This window comes from Dicentrarchus labrax, unplaced genomic scaffold (assembly GCF_905237075.1).
Source record: "Dicentrarchus labrax unplaced genomic scaffold, dlabrax2021, whole genome shotgun sequence".
NCBI classification, from domain to species: Eukaryota; Metazoa; Chordata; class Actinopteri; family Moronidae; genus Dicentrarchus; species Dicentrarchus labrax.
In genome coordinates this window covers 16,041,456-16,055,374 of record NW_026136722.1, presented here as the reverse complement: position 1 = coordinate 16,055,374, position 13,919 = coordinate 16,041,456, and the positions used below count along the sequence as shown (strand labels likewise).

The 13,919-nt window shown below is 37.8% G+C and overlaps 1 protein-coding gene across 4 annotated transcripts in view; it reads left to right on the top strand.

The window, feature by feature from the left end:
* Positions 1 to 3,100, top strand: part of LOC127356264 (MAGUK p55 subfamily member 3-like) — a 29,644-nt gene extending 26,544 nt beyond the window's left edge. For all 4 annotated transcript variants that reach the window (XM_051387888.1, XM_051387891.1, XM_051387890.1 and 1 more), the window contains one exon: positions 134 to 3,100. In XM_051387888.1, the coding sequence (XP_051243848.1) occupies positions 134 to 313 (180 nt within the window). In that variant the 3' untranslated portion in view covers positions 314 to 3,100. The remainder of the gene's footprint in view (positions 1 to 133) is intronic.
* The last annotated feature ends 10,819 nt before the right edge of the window (positions 3,101 to 13,919 follow it).

Genomic DNA, 13,919 nt, shown 5'->3' with positions numbered 1-13,919 from the left:
CATTGAAGATCCCTCAGAGGTTCCTGCGTCTGTATCGGTACACAGCTAGGGCTAAACCTGGTGAGTAAGGTGGTCAGTGTGATCCTGTCTCTCTCTTTCGGTATAAATTATTTCATTTTGCTTTCTGCAACAGGACGAAGACCTCCAGGAGATGCGTCAGTCTGCCATTCAGATTGATCAGCAGTATGGACACCTGGTGGACCGGGTCTTGATCAAGGAGGACTCGGCCAGTGCCTGTGCAGAACTGCGAGGCATCTTGGAGAGGCTGGAGCGGGAGTCCTTCTGGGTGCCTGTCAGCTGGGTGCGGACCTAAGCTTACCCCCACCCATCATCCTCCAGAAGAACTTTACAGCCAACCCACCCAAATCCTGCACCAGTCCTCTCCTACTGAGCTGATCCCCCTTCCCCCACAAAGGCCTGCTGGCCAGCCTGGGGGTCTGCTGAACTCCCTCTATGAGACTGCTGCAGGGCTGGTCAGACAGCCATAAACTGAGGCACCAAAGGGAGAGGATGATGTCAGAGGAATACCTCTTTATCTGGGGTGTTGCAGCAGATCGACAGCTCTCTTGGCCCGAGGCCGTTTAAATGCCCAAAAATCACAGTCTTACGGTCACTTCCTCATATTTATTCAGGTTTGGTTTTAATTTATTTATTGACTTCAAAAGACGAGAGACAGATGAAAGTTTTTAGTTTTAAGAAGCGTTTTATTCCTCACGCTGTCACTCTTTCTAGCTGCATTGTTCACTAGAGTGTGTCAGGTTTGGGATCCGACTCAGAGGATTGCTCAGTCAGTCAGCTTTATTGTGACTCTTGTTGGAGTACCTTTAGTAGCATGTTTATTTTTGTTTTGTTTTACAGTTTTATTTAACTCGATGCCAATCGCAGAATGCTTCCTGTTAATTCTTCCTGCTCATGCATCCTGTACAGTATAAGAACCAATCATACTTCAACGGGAGAAATTGATATATATAGTTAAGTGAATGCCATTTGAAACTGTTCTTTTTGCTAAACCATGAATCTAATTTCAACACATGGACAGAAACGAAACAAACCTATATCCAAATGGAATGTGAGACCTTTATTTTTTACAAAACTGTTTGTTTTTAGGAAACGCATGACAAGTGATTATTTAACCTCAGATGTGAATACTGTAAATGTAACTCCTCGTGTGCCAACGAAAGATATCGTAGCACTTCAATGCAACCTGTTTACCGTCGATCCCTGGGAACCCAGATCTGTTTGTGTGTAGAATTATGCTGTGCACAGAGTATGTGTGGATGGATGTCACAGTGTATGTTTACATACACCAACTGAGATGCTCCTTTTATGTGCAGTTATGGGTTTTGTACAGTTTCCTTGCACATATCTGTATTTTTGACTGCAAAGGAAGAGGTGTGTACTAGATGTCTGTTTTTTCTGATAATCAGGGTTTTGCTTTATTGATGTCTCGTGGGTTGGAGATATCCCAATATGCACAGATTTCACATTAGGATTGAAACAATGAGTCGATAAATTGAAACTGAATCAGCAACTATCAGCAAATATTTTTATAATTGATTTATATTTTATTCATTAAGCAGAAAAAGCTGGTTACAGCTTTTCAATTATGATGGTTTTGTTCTTTTGTTTGTCTTGTGATGGTAAACTGGAAGTTTTGGATAAAACAAGCAATTTGAAGACATGCTTATGGGTTTTAAGAAGATTGTAACAGACATTTCACACTATTTCCTGACATTTGTAGATATAAACGGGTTTCTAAGGTAACAAAGACAACTATTCTTATGATATTCCATTTCTGCCAATAGATCCTCCTAAATGTTACACACTGGGCCTTTAAAGAAAGACATCGGCCAAATCAGAGAGGTGACACGGGACTGAACACTATATGCTGGAAAATAAAGTACAAATATATTTAGAACAACGTTACTATCTAATGTTCCTACATTTTGACTCTACGATACTAACTGGCTTGTCGTTTGCAAATCACCATCAGCCAATGCCACAGCCAGCTGGCCAAACTCATTTTAGCTTAGATTACAGTTAGTTGGCCACCCCCTACATTGCTTCGCTCTTGGCTAGTATAAAACAATTATTTTACATATCAACACGGTTTGTCGTAATAAATAATGGATCAAGTGAGCTGGTGAAGTAATTTGGCAGGCTAGCCAGTTGTATTTTGCTACATAAAACATTAGCAAGCAAGCTAAAATTAAACGGCAAGCCCGCCAATCTACCACCCAGATCAATCCCAGGAGTCTGGGTAAATTTGCTAATATTCCACTCAATATTCCCCCTAATTACAATACTTTTGCATATTGGCAATACAATTAATTGGGGTAAAAACATGAATTGCTTCACATTCTTGCATAATGCAAAGGACGTGTTCACATTTTTAGAAATCTGTCTTAGAAAATACCCAGATGCCCCACATGTACAGTGAAAGAGTTCTTGGTCATCCTTTTCTCTCTAACACAGTAATAAAAGTGATGGGGGGGGACGACTAGCTAGTTTAATATAGGGTTTTAATTACATTTAAAAAGGACCAGTGTGTAGGATTTAGTGGCATCCAGCGGTTGCATCCAACTCACCTCACCCTCCCAAGTGTAGAAACAGGCTCCATTTTTATTTTCAGGTGATTATTCATTGATATAAACATACTGATGATTATTATATTCAATTTCTGCAAATAGAGCCTCGTAAATGTTACACTGGACCTTTAAGAGAAGTCATTACCCTCCATCACTTTTACTGAAATTGCTTTCGGAGAGGAGAAGTGATTACAGAGTCCAAGACTCCATCAAGGTACATATCGGCATGTGTGTATTATATGACTTGACCAATGTGAAAACAATGACACGAAACTATTGAGCTCTATGGCTTGACAACATTTCGGATAAACTATCACTCCTACACAGGTATTTTCTTGCGCGTGTGTGTGTGGTGAAACTTAAGCAGCTTCCAGATCCCTTCTGTTCTTTTTTTTTTTTTTTAAATAAACATGCAATGTTCTCTTCATGTGTTGTATGAACCAAGAAACCCTGAATGTTGAGTTTGTAACGTGACATGTACAAAGTGCCATAATAAAGCTAGCTGAATTAAGTGTTGGTGATATTTCATTAGAATAATGCTTTTAAAAAAACACTGTTAGGTTTTGCTTTAAGATGTTTATTCCTTGTATAAAAGCCTGCCGTTTGCACTGACACCGTAATGTCAAAATATTAATGCGTGTGTTTACCTCTCAGCTCCTGGCTTCAGTCCAGTTCATTTAAGTGCATCTAAAACATTGCCAGGAGGCCTCGGTTTGAGTCCACAAGAGCACTCCACACGTCACGTCTCTGTTCTATCAGGGATGTTTTCCAGGTGGTAGACACTGCGGAGAGATTGTTGTCACAGTGATAAATAATGTGAAAACAAATCGAAGTCCTGGAAAGAATTTAAATGCACTTCAGAGGAACCAGAGGGCCTCAAGTTCAAACTATTTGATTTCCTCGCTTTGGAGATGGAAGAGACTAGTTCTCAGTAGCTACTTCAGAAGTCACATAAGAAATTTTTGGCCAAATACACACAAATACAAACTTTTAGATTGTAATGGGGATGAAGGCCTACCATCAATGTCAGTTTTTGTTTTACATATTGTTGAATTAATGTTATGTAGTAATGCTTTAACATGTAAGTCGATTTTTATCAGATCACAATCAGAAACACTTTATTGATCCCTGGGAGGAAATTAGTTTGTTACAGTTGTTCTACTCACTCAAAGTTGAATAGAAATAATACTTATATTGAAATATATAGTATAGAAATGTATGTATAGGTAGATGCATATAACACAGTAAGTAAAAATAAAAATAAAACAAATAAAAATATAATAGTCTAAGAGATATAATAAGATAAGAACAGCCTATATACAAAGTACATGTTAATGTAAACATATTCCATAGTATGTGCTGACAGAAATATTAAGGAATTTTAAGATTGTGGTGATGCAGAAGTTATAGATAATCACAAAGAATAAATTATTATTAATGTTGTAGCTGATCAGGATTAAGCTAATTTAACTACTTTATATACTTTGAGGCAGTTTCATGTAAAACAATATACTACAATATACAGATATTGTGTTTTATAATTGTATGTGATATCTTTGGGTTTTGGAGCATTGGTTGGACAAAACAAGACATTTATTCAGCTCATCCTCACTGAAATGCTCAGACCTGCATTACAAAAAACATTTTGGTTTCTAACGTTAGTCCGTGTATCAAATGACCGGGATCATTGCAGATTCCAGTCGTTTGTTTTGAAATTTACTTCTGGATCACAGATTGTCTTTCAGATAAGGCTAAATATTGTTTTAGATTTAATATGAAGAAACCAATCGAATAAACATGCTCCGTGTATATAGCTGGTTTTCATGATTAAAACTGTTCCCTGTGGAGTCTGAAAACTTACTTCCTTTCTATGACTTTCCTGCTGTAAACACCTTTTTGGACTTTGCACTAATTCTTCATTACCGCCCTTATTCAGTTTCTGTAATTGAAAAAAGATAGGAAGCCCATTATTCTGCCTGGGTAGCGCAGGTTTTTTGGTAAGTTTTTGTCAGAGTTCATCATCAACTCTTTTTCTCTCTCTCATATGCAATTACCTCTGCGAGCATCCTGTGACTCCTGAGACTGCCACTGACAGAGCCAATTAAACTGGGTAACAATCATTCTAATTAGTGTAGCTGCTCCACGGAGAAAATGGAACTATGTTAGTGTGAAGGTGTGCTGAAGCTGCACACAGATCCACTGACATTAACTATGGACAAACAGAATTGGCTGTGATTCACAAGCTCGGTGATCAATATGTAGGCCACAGACTCCGTATACCTGCCAAACAGAAACCACCACACATCTGTTCTAAAGGAAATCATCTGTGAGAATGAATACAGACACTGCAAAAGGCTTGAATCCATTAAAAAAAGCAATTATTAAATGTTAATGAAAAGATTCATTCTGCCTCTTCACCAGTTTCAGCACAAATGTCGAAGAATCTGTCGTTTTAAGACACTTGAAGGCAGCGCTGGAGTCAATATATATGATTAATTACAGAGTTATATAAGCTTTTCTCTTCAGTTTCACCTGAAAGGAATAGTTCATAACATTTTTGGAAAAAGTCAATCAACACCTCTAAACGGCTTTATGGATCAGCGCTGGTTAGCTGAATGACCGACTGATGTAACCCGTCTCACCCATCCATAAAACAGAAATATAACAAGACTAAAGGTCTACAACCATGCTAACAGCTCTGTAGGGTAAGGGACCGCGACCCTTTAACCTTTAGCTCAGCATGCTAACATCCTCGCAGTAACAATGCTAGCAGGGCTGGTGCTTAGCAGATATTTTTACCATGTTTATCTAACGACGGTATCTTAGTTTTTCTAGTTTTTCGGGGGAATTATGTGCTGAAACAGTTTCTTCACTAACAGCCAGGTGCAGTGATTGTGCACAACGTCCTGAGGTCTTCACGTCCATCACATTGACATTGCCTGTACAGAGACTAAAACCTGTTGTCACCAATCACATCCAGCATCAGAAACACTGCACAGGTGACTGGTGTAGTTTATCTAGCTCGCTCCTTATCTAGCTCCACTTCAGGGTCATTATGAATCAACAGCTTAATTACTGGCCCACAGACTATAGGGTGAGACAGCTACATGGTAACTGTAGGCAGTTTGAGTGAAGTATTAGTAAAAATTGGACGACTATTTCATCTGTTCGCCATCCAAGGAAAAACATTCAGGTCTCAAAACACAACTGAAACCCCAAATACCCCAAAAAATAAGGATTTAGAGCTTTTAGTCTGTAGCCTGTTGTTACTTTTGACAGAGACGAGTTAGCTGTTTGGCTCTGCCTCTAATCTTTAAGTGGAACTAACATGACTACAGCTTTTTAGAACATAAACATGAGACATATATCAAATCTGCTCATCACACAGAGAGAAATAAAATGAACCTAAACTATTAAAATATTTCTTTAAAAACTCACTCACCTCCGCTGACCCTATGTGATTTACAGCTCAATGAAAGAAATGAAAATAAATCCTTATCTTTTCATAGGTCAAATGCATATATACAATTATATTTCCATTTGGGCTTTGGCTTAAAGAGGCTAAACTAATGCAGATCAGTTATGTGAAAAGGAAAGACTCAATCTTGATTTTAGTTTATGTATGTTTTTAGTAAACAGAAATCAGCCTTTTTGCTGTCCTTGCGCGCACTCAGAACGTCTATTAGATTTCACAAAGCAGTTCAAACGGACTTAAGATTTCCTCAAGGGCAAACCGAGACAAGAGAGGACAAATACAGAAAATATGTGAGGCAGAGAGTGGAACCATTCAGGGAATTCAAATTAGTCTTTGTTTATTTTTACTTTATGATTAATGATATTTTCTAATCGTTTCAAATAAGCCTTGGATTCTCTCTGTTTGCCTATAATGAGTTTTTTTTTTTAGAAGATTTTTTAACATTGTAAACCTAATTAACTGAGGGCAGAATGTAATTAAATGAAGGTTTGAGATGTCAAAAAACTTTATATTTAATAGACGGACTAAAGCAGTCATAGAGTGTGTTCTGAGGCATTGATAGTCGAAAAATAATAAAAAAAGGATGAACATGAACCTTGTCTGAGGCGAGCCCTTGAACTCATTTGGGCCTCGGAGGCAGCTATAATGATGATGATGTATTGCGCTATGATTGAATCAGAATTCAATTACAGGTATATGGTGCTTGGCACAGCAGCACCTCTGTATGAGCCAGACTGGATGTAATTCAGGTTTAAGGGCCCAGCTGAAGATATAGTGGAATTTAGAGAACGGCTCATCGGAGGGCTTTTTTTCCCCCCCGGAGATGGATGAGACAACCTTCAGATTAAAAGAAGGTGAATGTCTCGCTTATTTTCCTGTTTGAATTATGGGGTCGCGACACAAATCGCTCGGAAATAAGTGTTTGTTAACTAGCATCAGATTAGAGGAAACATAATATTTTAATTTCTAAGTGAATTAACAAAAGTTGACCTCTATAAATGGTTGCAGGAAAATAATCCAATGATTGTCTCCAAACAGTGTCTACTTGCTGTATCTGACATTTATTCACTGGTAGTAAAAAATAAAGTCTTCTCTTACCCATGATGTTTTCTCCGTGCGGATGTTTGACTTGTGTAAACAGAGCTCATTTGTCTTAAATTAAGACATTATCCATTTGCTTCTTTTATGTGTTTGATGTTTGTGATCAGATGCTGACAGGTGTTGCCAGTGAGTCGATTAGTCAGCTGCAGTGTGAGTCAGTCCGGGGACTGCTGTCTTTTAGAGAAACCTCAGGAGCTGCTGCAGATGTTGTCATTATATTACAAAGTTTTTAATCTATATATTTTTTAAAACTTCCTTTGGAAGTGTCACCAGTGTAACACAGTGGCTCCAAACCATTTTCCTTAAGGGACCCCCTTTTCTATCATTAAGTGAAACAGATGACTGACTACGTGACCATATTTCATATTATATTCGATGCAAAACAACATCAGCACACAACAATAAATTAACCCAAGTAGTGAACACAATAACTGCAGGAAGTTTGTGTAAAACAAGTGATTTGGATGAATCGTGAGCAGATTATTTTCTGTGGAATATCGACCAGAGACAAGTTTTCTTGATATTTTAGGGACATTTTATACAATTCTCTGTCTGTATTATGTATTTATATCATTTCTAACAATCATACATACTTAATAGGCTTCCTCTTTTTGACTAATTCAGTGTTTTTTTCCTCCCACTTGGCCATTATTCCTCCATACTTTTTCTAATGCAGGACAAGGCAAACTATAGCTTGTGTTCCGGTCTTCAAAGTTTTCTAATTTATAAATAATAAAATATGAATAATAACAGTAGGCTATAATTTGGTTTTCTTCACAGAAATGAATGAAATGCTGAGATATAGGCTTACTGTGTATATTTTTAAGGTTTTCTTTCACCCCTTGAAATCAAGAAAGCCTCGCAACCCCCTGAAAAGCTTTGGCGAACCCTACTGGGTGTCCCGACCCCCAGGTTGGGAACCACTAGTGTAACACATAAACATAGAAAATAATGAAACAACATGTGCACCTGACCAGCTCTTTAGTGCCTTTCAGTAAACAACAAAAGGTCATGTTCCAATTAGGGGATATATAACAATAATAATTTATCATATCAAGCCAAATTGGCAATTATTTTAAAAAAAAAAGATTTATAATAATTGGTTACCTCACTAAGTCATTTATCTATGTAAATTGTTTATGGTGTGTGCACCTGCATAAGGGATATGCTTCCTGTCTTGCACATAATTTTCATCTTTGGACATATGTCTCTGTGGGGTGGGAGGAAACATTTGTATCAGTTTCAGCGTAACTGCAGTGATATTTGAAGAAGACATGGACTTTTTGTCACGGCCGAACAACGAGAGAAAAGCAAACAATCATCTGTGTAAGCGAGGAGTCATTAGTTCCTGCAACTCAAAAAGCCAAACCAGCTTCAATCTGAGGAAGTATACAATGATAATGAAGGAGGGTATTTTCCTGTTTCACTGTGACAAGGTCGCTGTGCACAAAGCCAGCTCCATAAAGAAATCGATTTCCCCAGTTTGGTGTACCATAATATCACTGGCCTGCAGTCCTGGAGGCATCATTACAGAAACTTCCTAAATCTGAAATCTTCTGTCAGTTTAGGATGACATTTAGATTTTTGGGGATTACAGAAACATGTATCCTAACTGCTTTAGGAAAATCTTAATTTAGCCATTATAGAACCGTCCTAATTAAATAATTTACTAAATTAGGAATCCTAAATTAGGATGGCATAGACCCTGTCCTAAATTCAAAATAACTGCCAAAAGCACAGATACATTTTGGGTTTGATCAACATGCTACATCCTTATCCTGGGCCAATAATTGGGAGGAAAACTTCACAAAATCCACCGACACAATAAATGCCTCTAACTCATTTCTAACATTGACACTGTAACTGAACACCTGTCTTGGGTTGTCCATTATAGAAAGCTAGCTAGTGACGTGAGACAGCATGACCTACATAAACAAACAAGACCATCAGCCAGAAGATTGGCACCTTTAGAGTGAGAACACTGAAGGAATCCTAACCGGGAGAAGATGACTGCAATGACGACAGTGGTGGAGACAACAACTCCCATGATCCCACGCTGCTTCACAACGTCGTCAAACTTTGTCTTTTGTTATTGTTTTGATCTGAGAGACCCCCTAGAGGCAGCAATGACATGGCAAACGTTTCATTCTGATGTGTTAATGTTTGCTAACTGCTAAACCCAGAAAGATTCATATTGAAAATCTCGGGATAGCACAAAGCATTTGTTATTTTCTTTCACATGAATATTATTAAAAATGTACAATGAAATATCAGACAGAATCATGTTAGGATTACATTACTCATTGGAAGCATATGCATATGCAAACTGCCAGTGATTTATGAATTCTTTTGTAGACAATGAAGGTCTGAAGTTTTGGTTGTGAATTATTATTTTATTTTTTAATTATTGTATTTAATATATATGCAGCGCTGTGGTTGGCTTATATGCATTTATGGTGCCTAAGCCTCTCCAAGCTGCGTATATTTGTATGCATGACGTTCATTCATTCATGCCTCTGGTAACAACCTCAAAGACCAACTCCTGTCTTCAATGTATTGGAAGTGTGTTTGACTTGCTGCATAGCTGTGCAGCTTCAATATGAAGGTAGGTTTGGGATGGACTGCGAGAAAGGTCTTATCACTCACCAACACATCTAATAACTTAGCTCTAGCAAATCCCTGCAGCCAGGCTCCAACATCTTGTTAAGAACCTTCATATAAGAGGGGAGGATGTCTTAGCTGCCTGTGGTTTGGGTTGTGCTTTACTCACATATGGGGGAATGTTGAATGTGAAACACAGACAAGGTTTGGTGGTTGCTACATCTATTTGTCCAATAAATTAACTTTCTTTCATGATTACAAAGGTTTATGGCCTCTTCATAATTCCATCATATATGTAGAATAGACATTACTGAGGTCAATTCCAGTGAGCTTCTATATCACCACTAGATGGCACAAGCAGAACACGAGGCAGCCCAGTGTGGGAGAGATATTTTTGGCAGGAGATGGTGTTAAAGATGTTTTCAACCTAAAATTGTTTCGTGATGATAATGTTAACATCCTAATTCTAACTGCCTTCAGGCACTGAGAACCATGTCACACTCGACTTTGTTTGCTCACTTGTGCTTTGAGATATGAGATGAAATAAAAAGCTGGTAAAAACATATTTCTCAGGAGTGATGCTGATAAAGGCCACGCGTTACTGAATCAGAACTCAACATCTGGTCATGATAACGCGCGGCAGCGGTCTGCTTCCCCACTATCAAGCGATCTAATCTAATCTGTGTTGCCTCTTAGGTACTGTACAGCATGAAGGCCACACAGTAATCTCCCCAGATGACTTTTTTCATAATGTAACTTGTAGCAAGTAGATTCCTCAGTGACGGATGAGCTGGAGAACAAATGATTGCAATAGTGGAGGCTCTTCTGTTAAGGTTTCCCTCGTGTCCTTGGTTTCATTGCTCTGGCCTAGATCTCCCACCACAAGGTAATGTTATCTATCATAATAGAAGAGCAAACACACACCCAGACATGAACACACACTCATTCCCTAACCTGTTCCACCATTATGACTGTGATTGCTTTGGGATATGTGGTTTCTTTTATTATTCATTTATCAATTTTAATTTAAATCAAAACTTAAATATCACATTTTTTTTTATTTGCACTGGAAAGATTGAGATTAGATTCAGTTTCTGGAGAAAGTTTTATATATTATCTTTATATATCAGCAGATGCAAGATGTGTGAGGAGAAAAATATTTATGATTACAGTAAATATGATATTTCAGAAATTATCCTCACCACACGTTTTTTAAGTTAAATTACATCTCACAATGTTTTTCTATTAGTTATCATTTATGTAAGATAATGTAACAGACACATATTCAGTAATTTTAGTAATGCCAGCAGCGTGGCTCGAGCCAGGCATGTCAATGTCGGTCTGTCAGTTGTTTATCTATTTAGTTCTGACTGAATTACTGTATCTCAACTGTTCGTTGCAACTGTTATATGGGTTGCTATGGAAAAACAACTTGGTACAGACATTCAAGGTTTCCTTTTGGATGATTTTTATAACTTTGGTGATCATATAACTTTTAATCTAAAACCACATTCAGGTCCAAATTTTGTCTTTGCTTTATCACCAATTCCCCTCAAAACTAATTACATTACACGTTGTGTTTGATTCTAATTAGCAAATTTGACCATACTAACACATCCTGCTAAATATCAGAATGTTAGCATTGTAATCTTGTTAGAATGGTATTAGTCTTTTATTGCGGCCCATGGAGCTGCCCCCTGCTGGCCATTTCATAGAATACTGGTTTAAGACACTTTCGCGTTCACAGACTTGGGAATACTCTGTCAATTATATACATATAGTCAATGCTTTAGACAGGGTTGTCAAACTTATTTTAGTTCTTGGGCAACATACAGCCCAATATGATCTCAAGCCATTGCATAACAGCAAATAACAACACCTCCAAATGTTTCCCTTTCTTTGAGTGTAAAGAAGTACACATTGAGAATGTACAAAACAGAAGAACAGATTAAATGCAATTTCAACAACATGTCTCCACAATGTTTTTCCACATTCAGGCAGTCACAGCTTACAGATCTCGATCGGATTTATGAAGGCACCAAATGTTTGTCAGATTGAAATTAGTAATGTGGAATAGTCTTCCACAGTCACTCAGATTTGCTGAATCCGTGGACTGTTTTAAGCGGCTCCTCAAAGCCCACCTCTATAGGCAATCCTTTTTATAGATCTCCTTCTTGTTTGTTTACTTATCTCTGTTTTATTTTTTCCCTCTTGTTTTATCTTCCATATGTTTGTATTTATATGCTACCTATGTATGTATATGATTGGGTAGGGTTAGGTATGTACACATTTATATGGATATATATACCCATAGGTGTATGTATGTGTGTGTGTGTGTGTGTGTGTCTATATTTATTTGTTTTTTTGTGAAGCACTCTGTGTGTTTTTAAAAAGTGCTATATAAATGAAGCTTTAATTACTTACTTACATTTGCATTGCGTTTTATGGAAAACTGGATTTTTTGGTATTCTTACACAAAGTCATCAAGTGTGCTGAAATGGACATGTGTCATTATATTCATTCATATAGTTATTTCTGTTAGTTCAGAGAGGCTGACGGTTCATGTATGTATCTAAGATAACCTTCAACGTTCTTTTTTAGTTCCTTAGTTTTTATATTAGGTATTTTTCTCATTTCTTTGCTGAATTGCAATCGATTACAGTTGCAGCAGTAATTTGTTTGCCAGTGATAACAAAAAGAAAGCTTTTCTGAATCTCTTAAATCCTGACATTAGTTCAGAGCAGTGGTACAAATTCTTCAGTACTTCCACCTACGTACCTTATACTCCCCCCTTCAGAGGCAAATATTGTACTTTTTAACTCTACTGCTTACTATTGCTGAAACTTTTCAGATTAACATTTTAAATACAAACCGATTATAAGCTTATAAAATGAATTGACTCGTTAAAGATTAAAGGACACCTACTAAGTAGTTCCAGTGAAACTGCGCTGAAATAAATGGAATGAAAACAAAATATAGCTAATTATCTTATTGCATCAGTGGCTCATCCTCTGAACACCACAGGATGGTGACTGTAACACACAAACCCCTACACTGTCCCTCTGAGCTCACTCATACGTTGTAGAAGCGATCCTCCCACATCCCGTCTGCATTTCAACTTGCTAGTTTTTACATAGAGAGCTACTGTCTACTGTTAACCGTTTGTCGACCATACGCAGTGTTATTGACTTTGAATCTTGCTAGCATAATGTTAGCTCTCTGTCACATAGCTCAACCGAAGCGCTCTATGAGCAGAGGGAACTAGAAAGATGAACATATAAATAATGATCTTATTTTTTGTTTCTTTGGCAAGGGACCATGGTATAATGGATAATGCCCTTCAAAGTCACCCATTATCGGAAACTAATGGACTTTGCAAAGGCAACCGTCCCCACATCATCCATTATGTCCTGATAATGGACACCTTGTTGGGCATTATCCCTTACTTATTTCATTCACACTTTCTATGTAAGACTTTGAATGCATGACCTTGTTTTTACATTAATGTAATGGTACTTTTACTTCAGAAAGGATCCAAATACTTCTTCCACCACTGGTTCAGTGTACAGCCTTGAAACAAAAAAAACAACAACTATGAGGTTGAAAATGAAGTTTGGGACAAAGTCAGCTATAATACCATGACATGTTTGTCAAGTCAACCTGAGGAATCATGTAGACAAAGTTGATTTTAAATCCGTCTGTGGGTTCAACGCAAACGCCACAAGCTTGTATTTCTTAATCGGACCAACCAGATTTCATAAAACATACTTATGAGCCAAGTTTAAGTGGAAATCTGAAGGTACGCTTCTATTGTGCACATGAACACAGCCCAACACACACTTCGCTTTATGACTTCAGTTTCAAAGTCTTCCTGTAAATCTCTTTAAGGGAATTTGTACGGGGCTTTAGCTCATCAGGCTGTGACGACTTGAGGCATGTGGGATGTTGCAGCCTTGTTTCAGTAATTATCACGGCACGCATAGACTCGCTGATACGCCTGCAAAACTGTCCTGAAGGATCTCAGGAATGTTGACACACGACAGGCGGTCAGGTGGATGCCTGCGTCGTTTCATTAGCCGAATGGATTATTAGCCAAGTTAACTATTCGGAATGCCACTGATTTCCCTGGGGCTTGTTAGGAGGACATGAAAAGA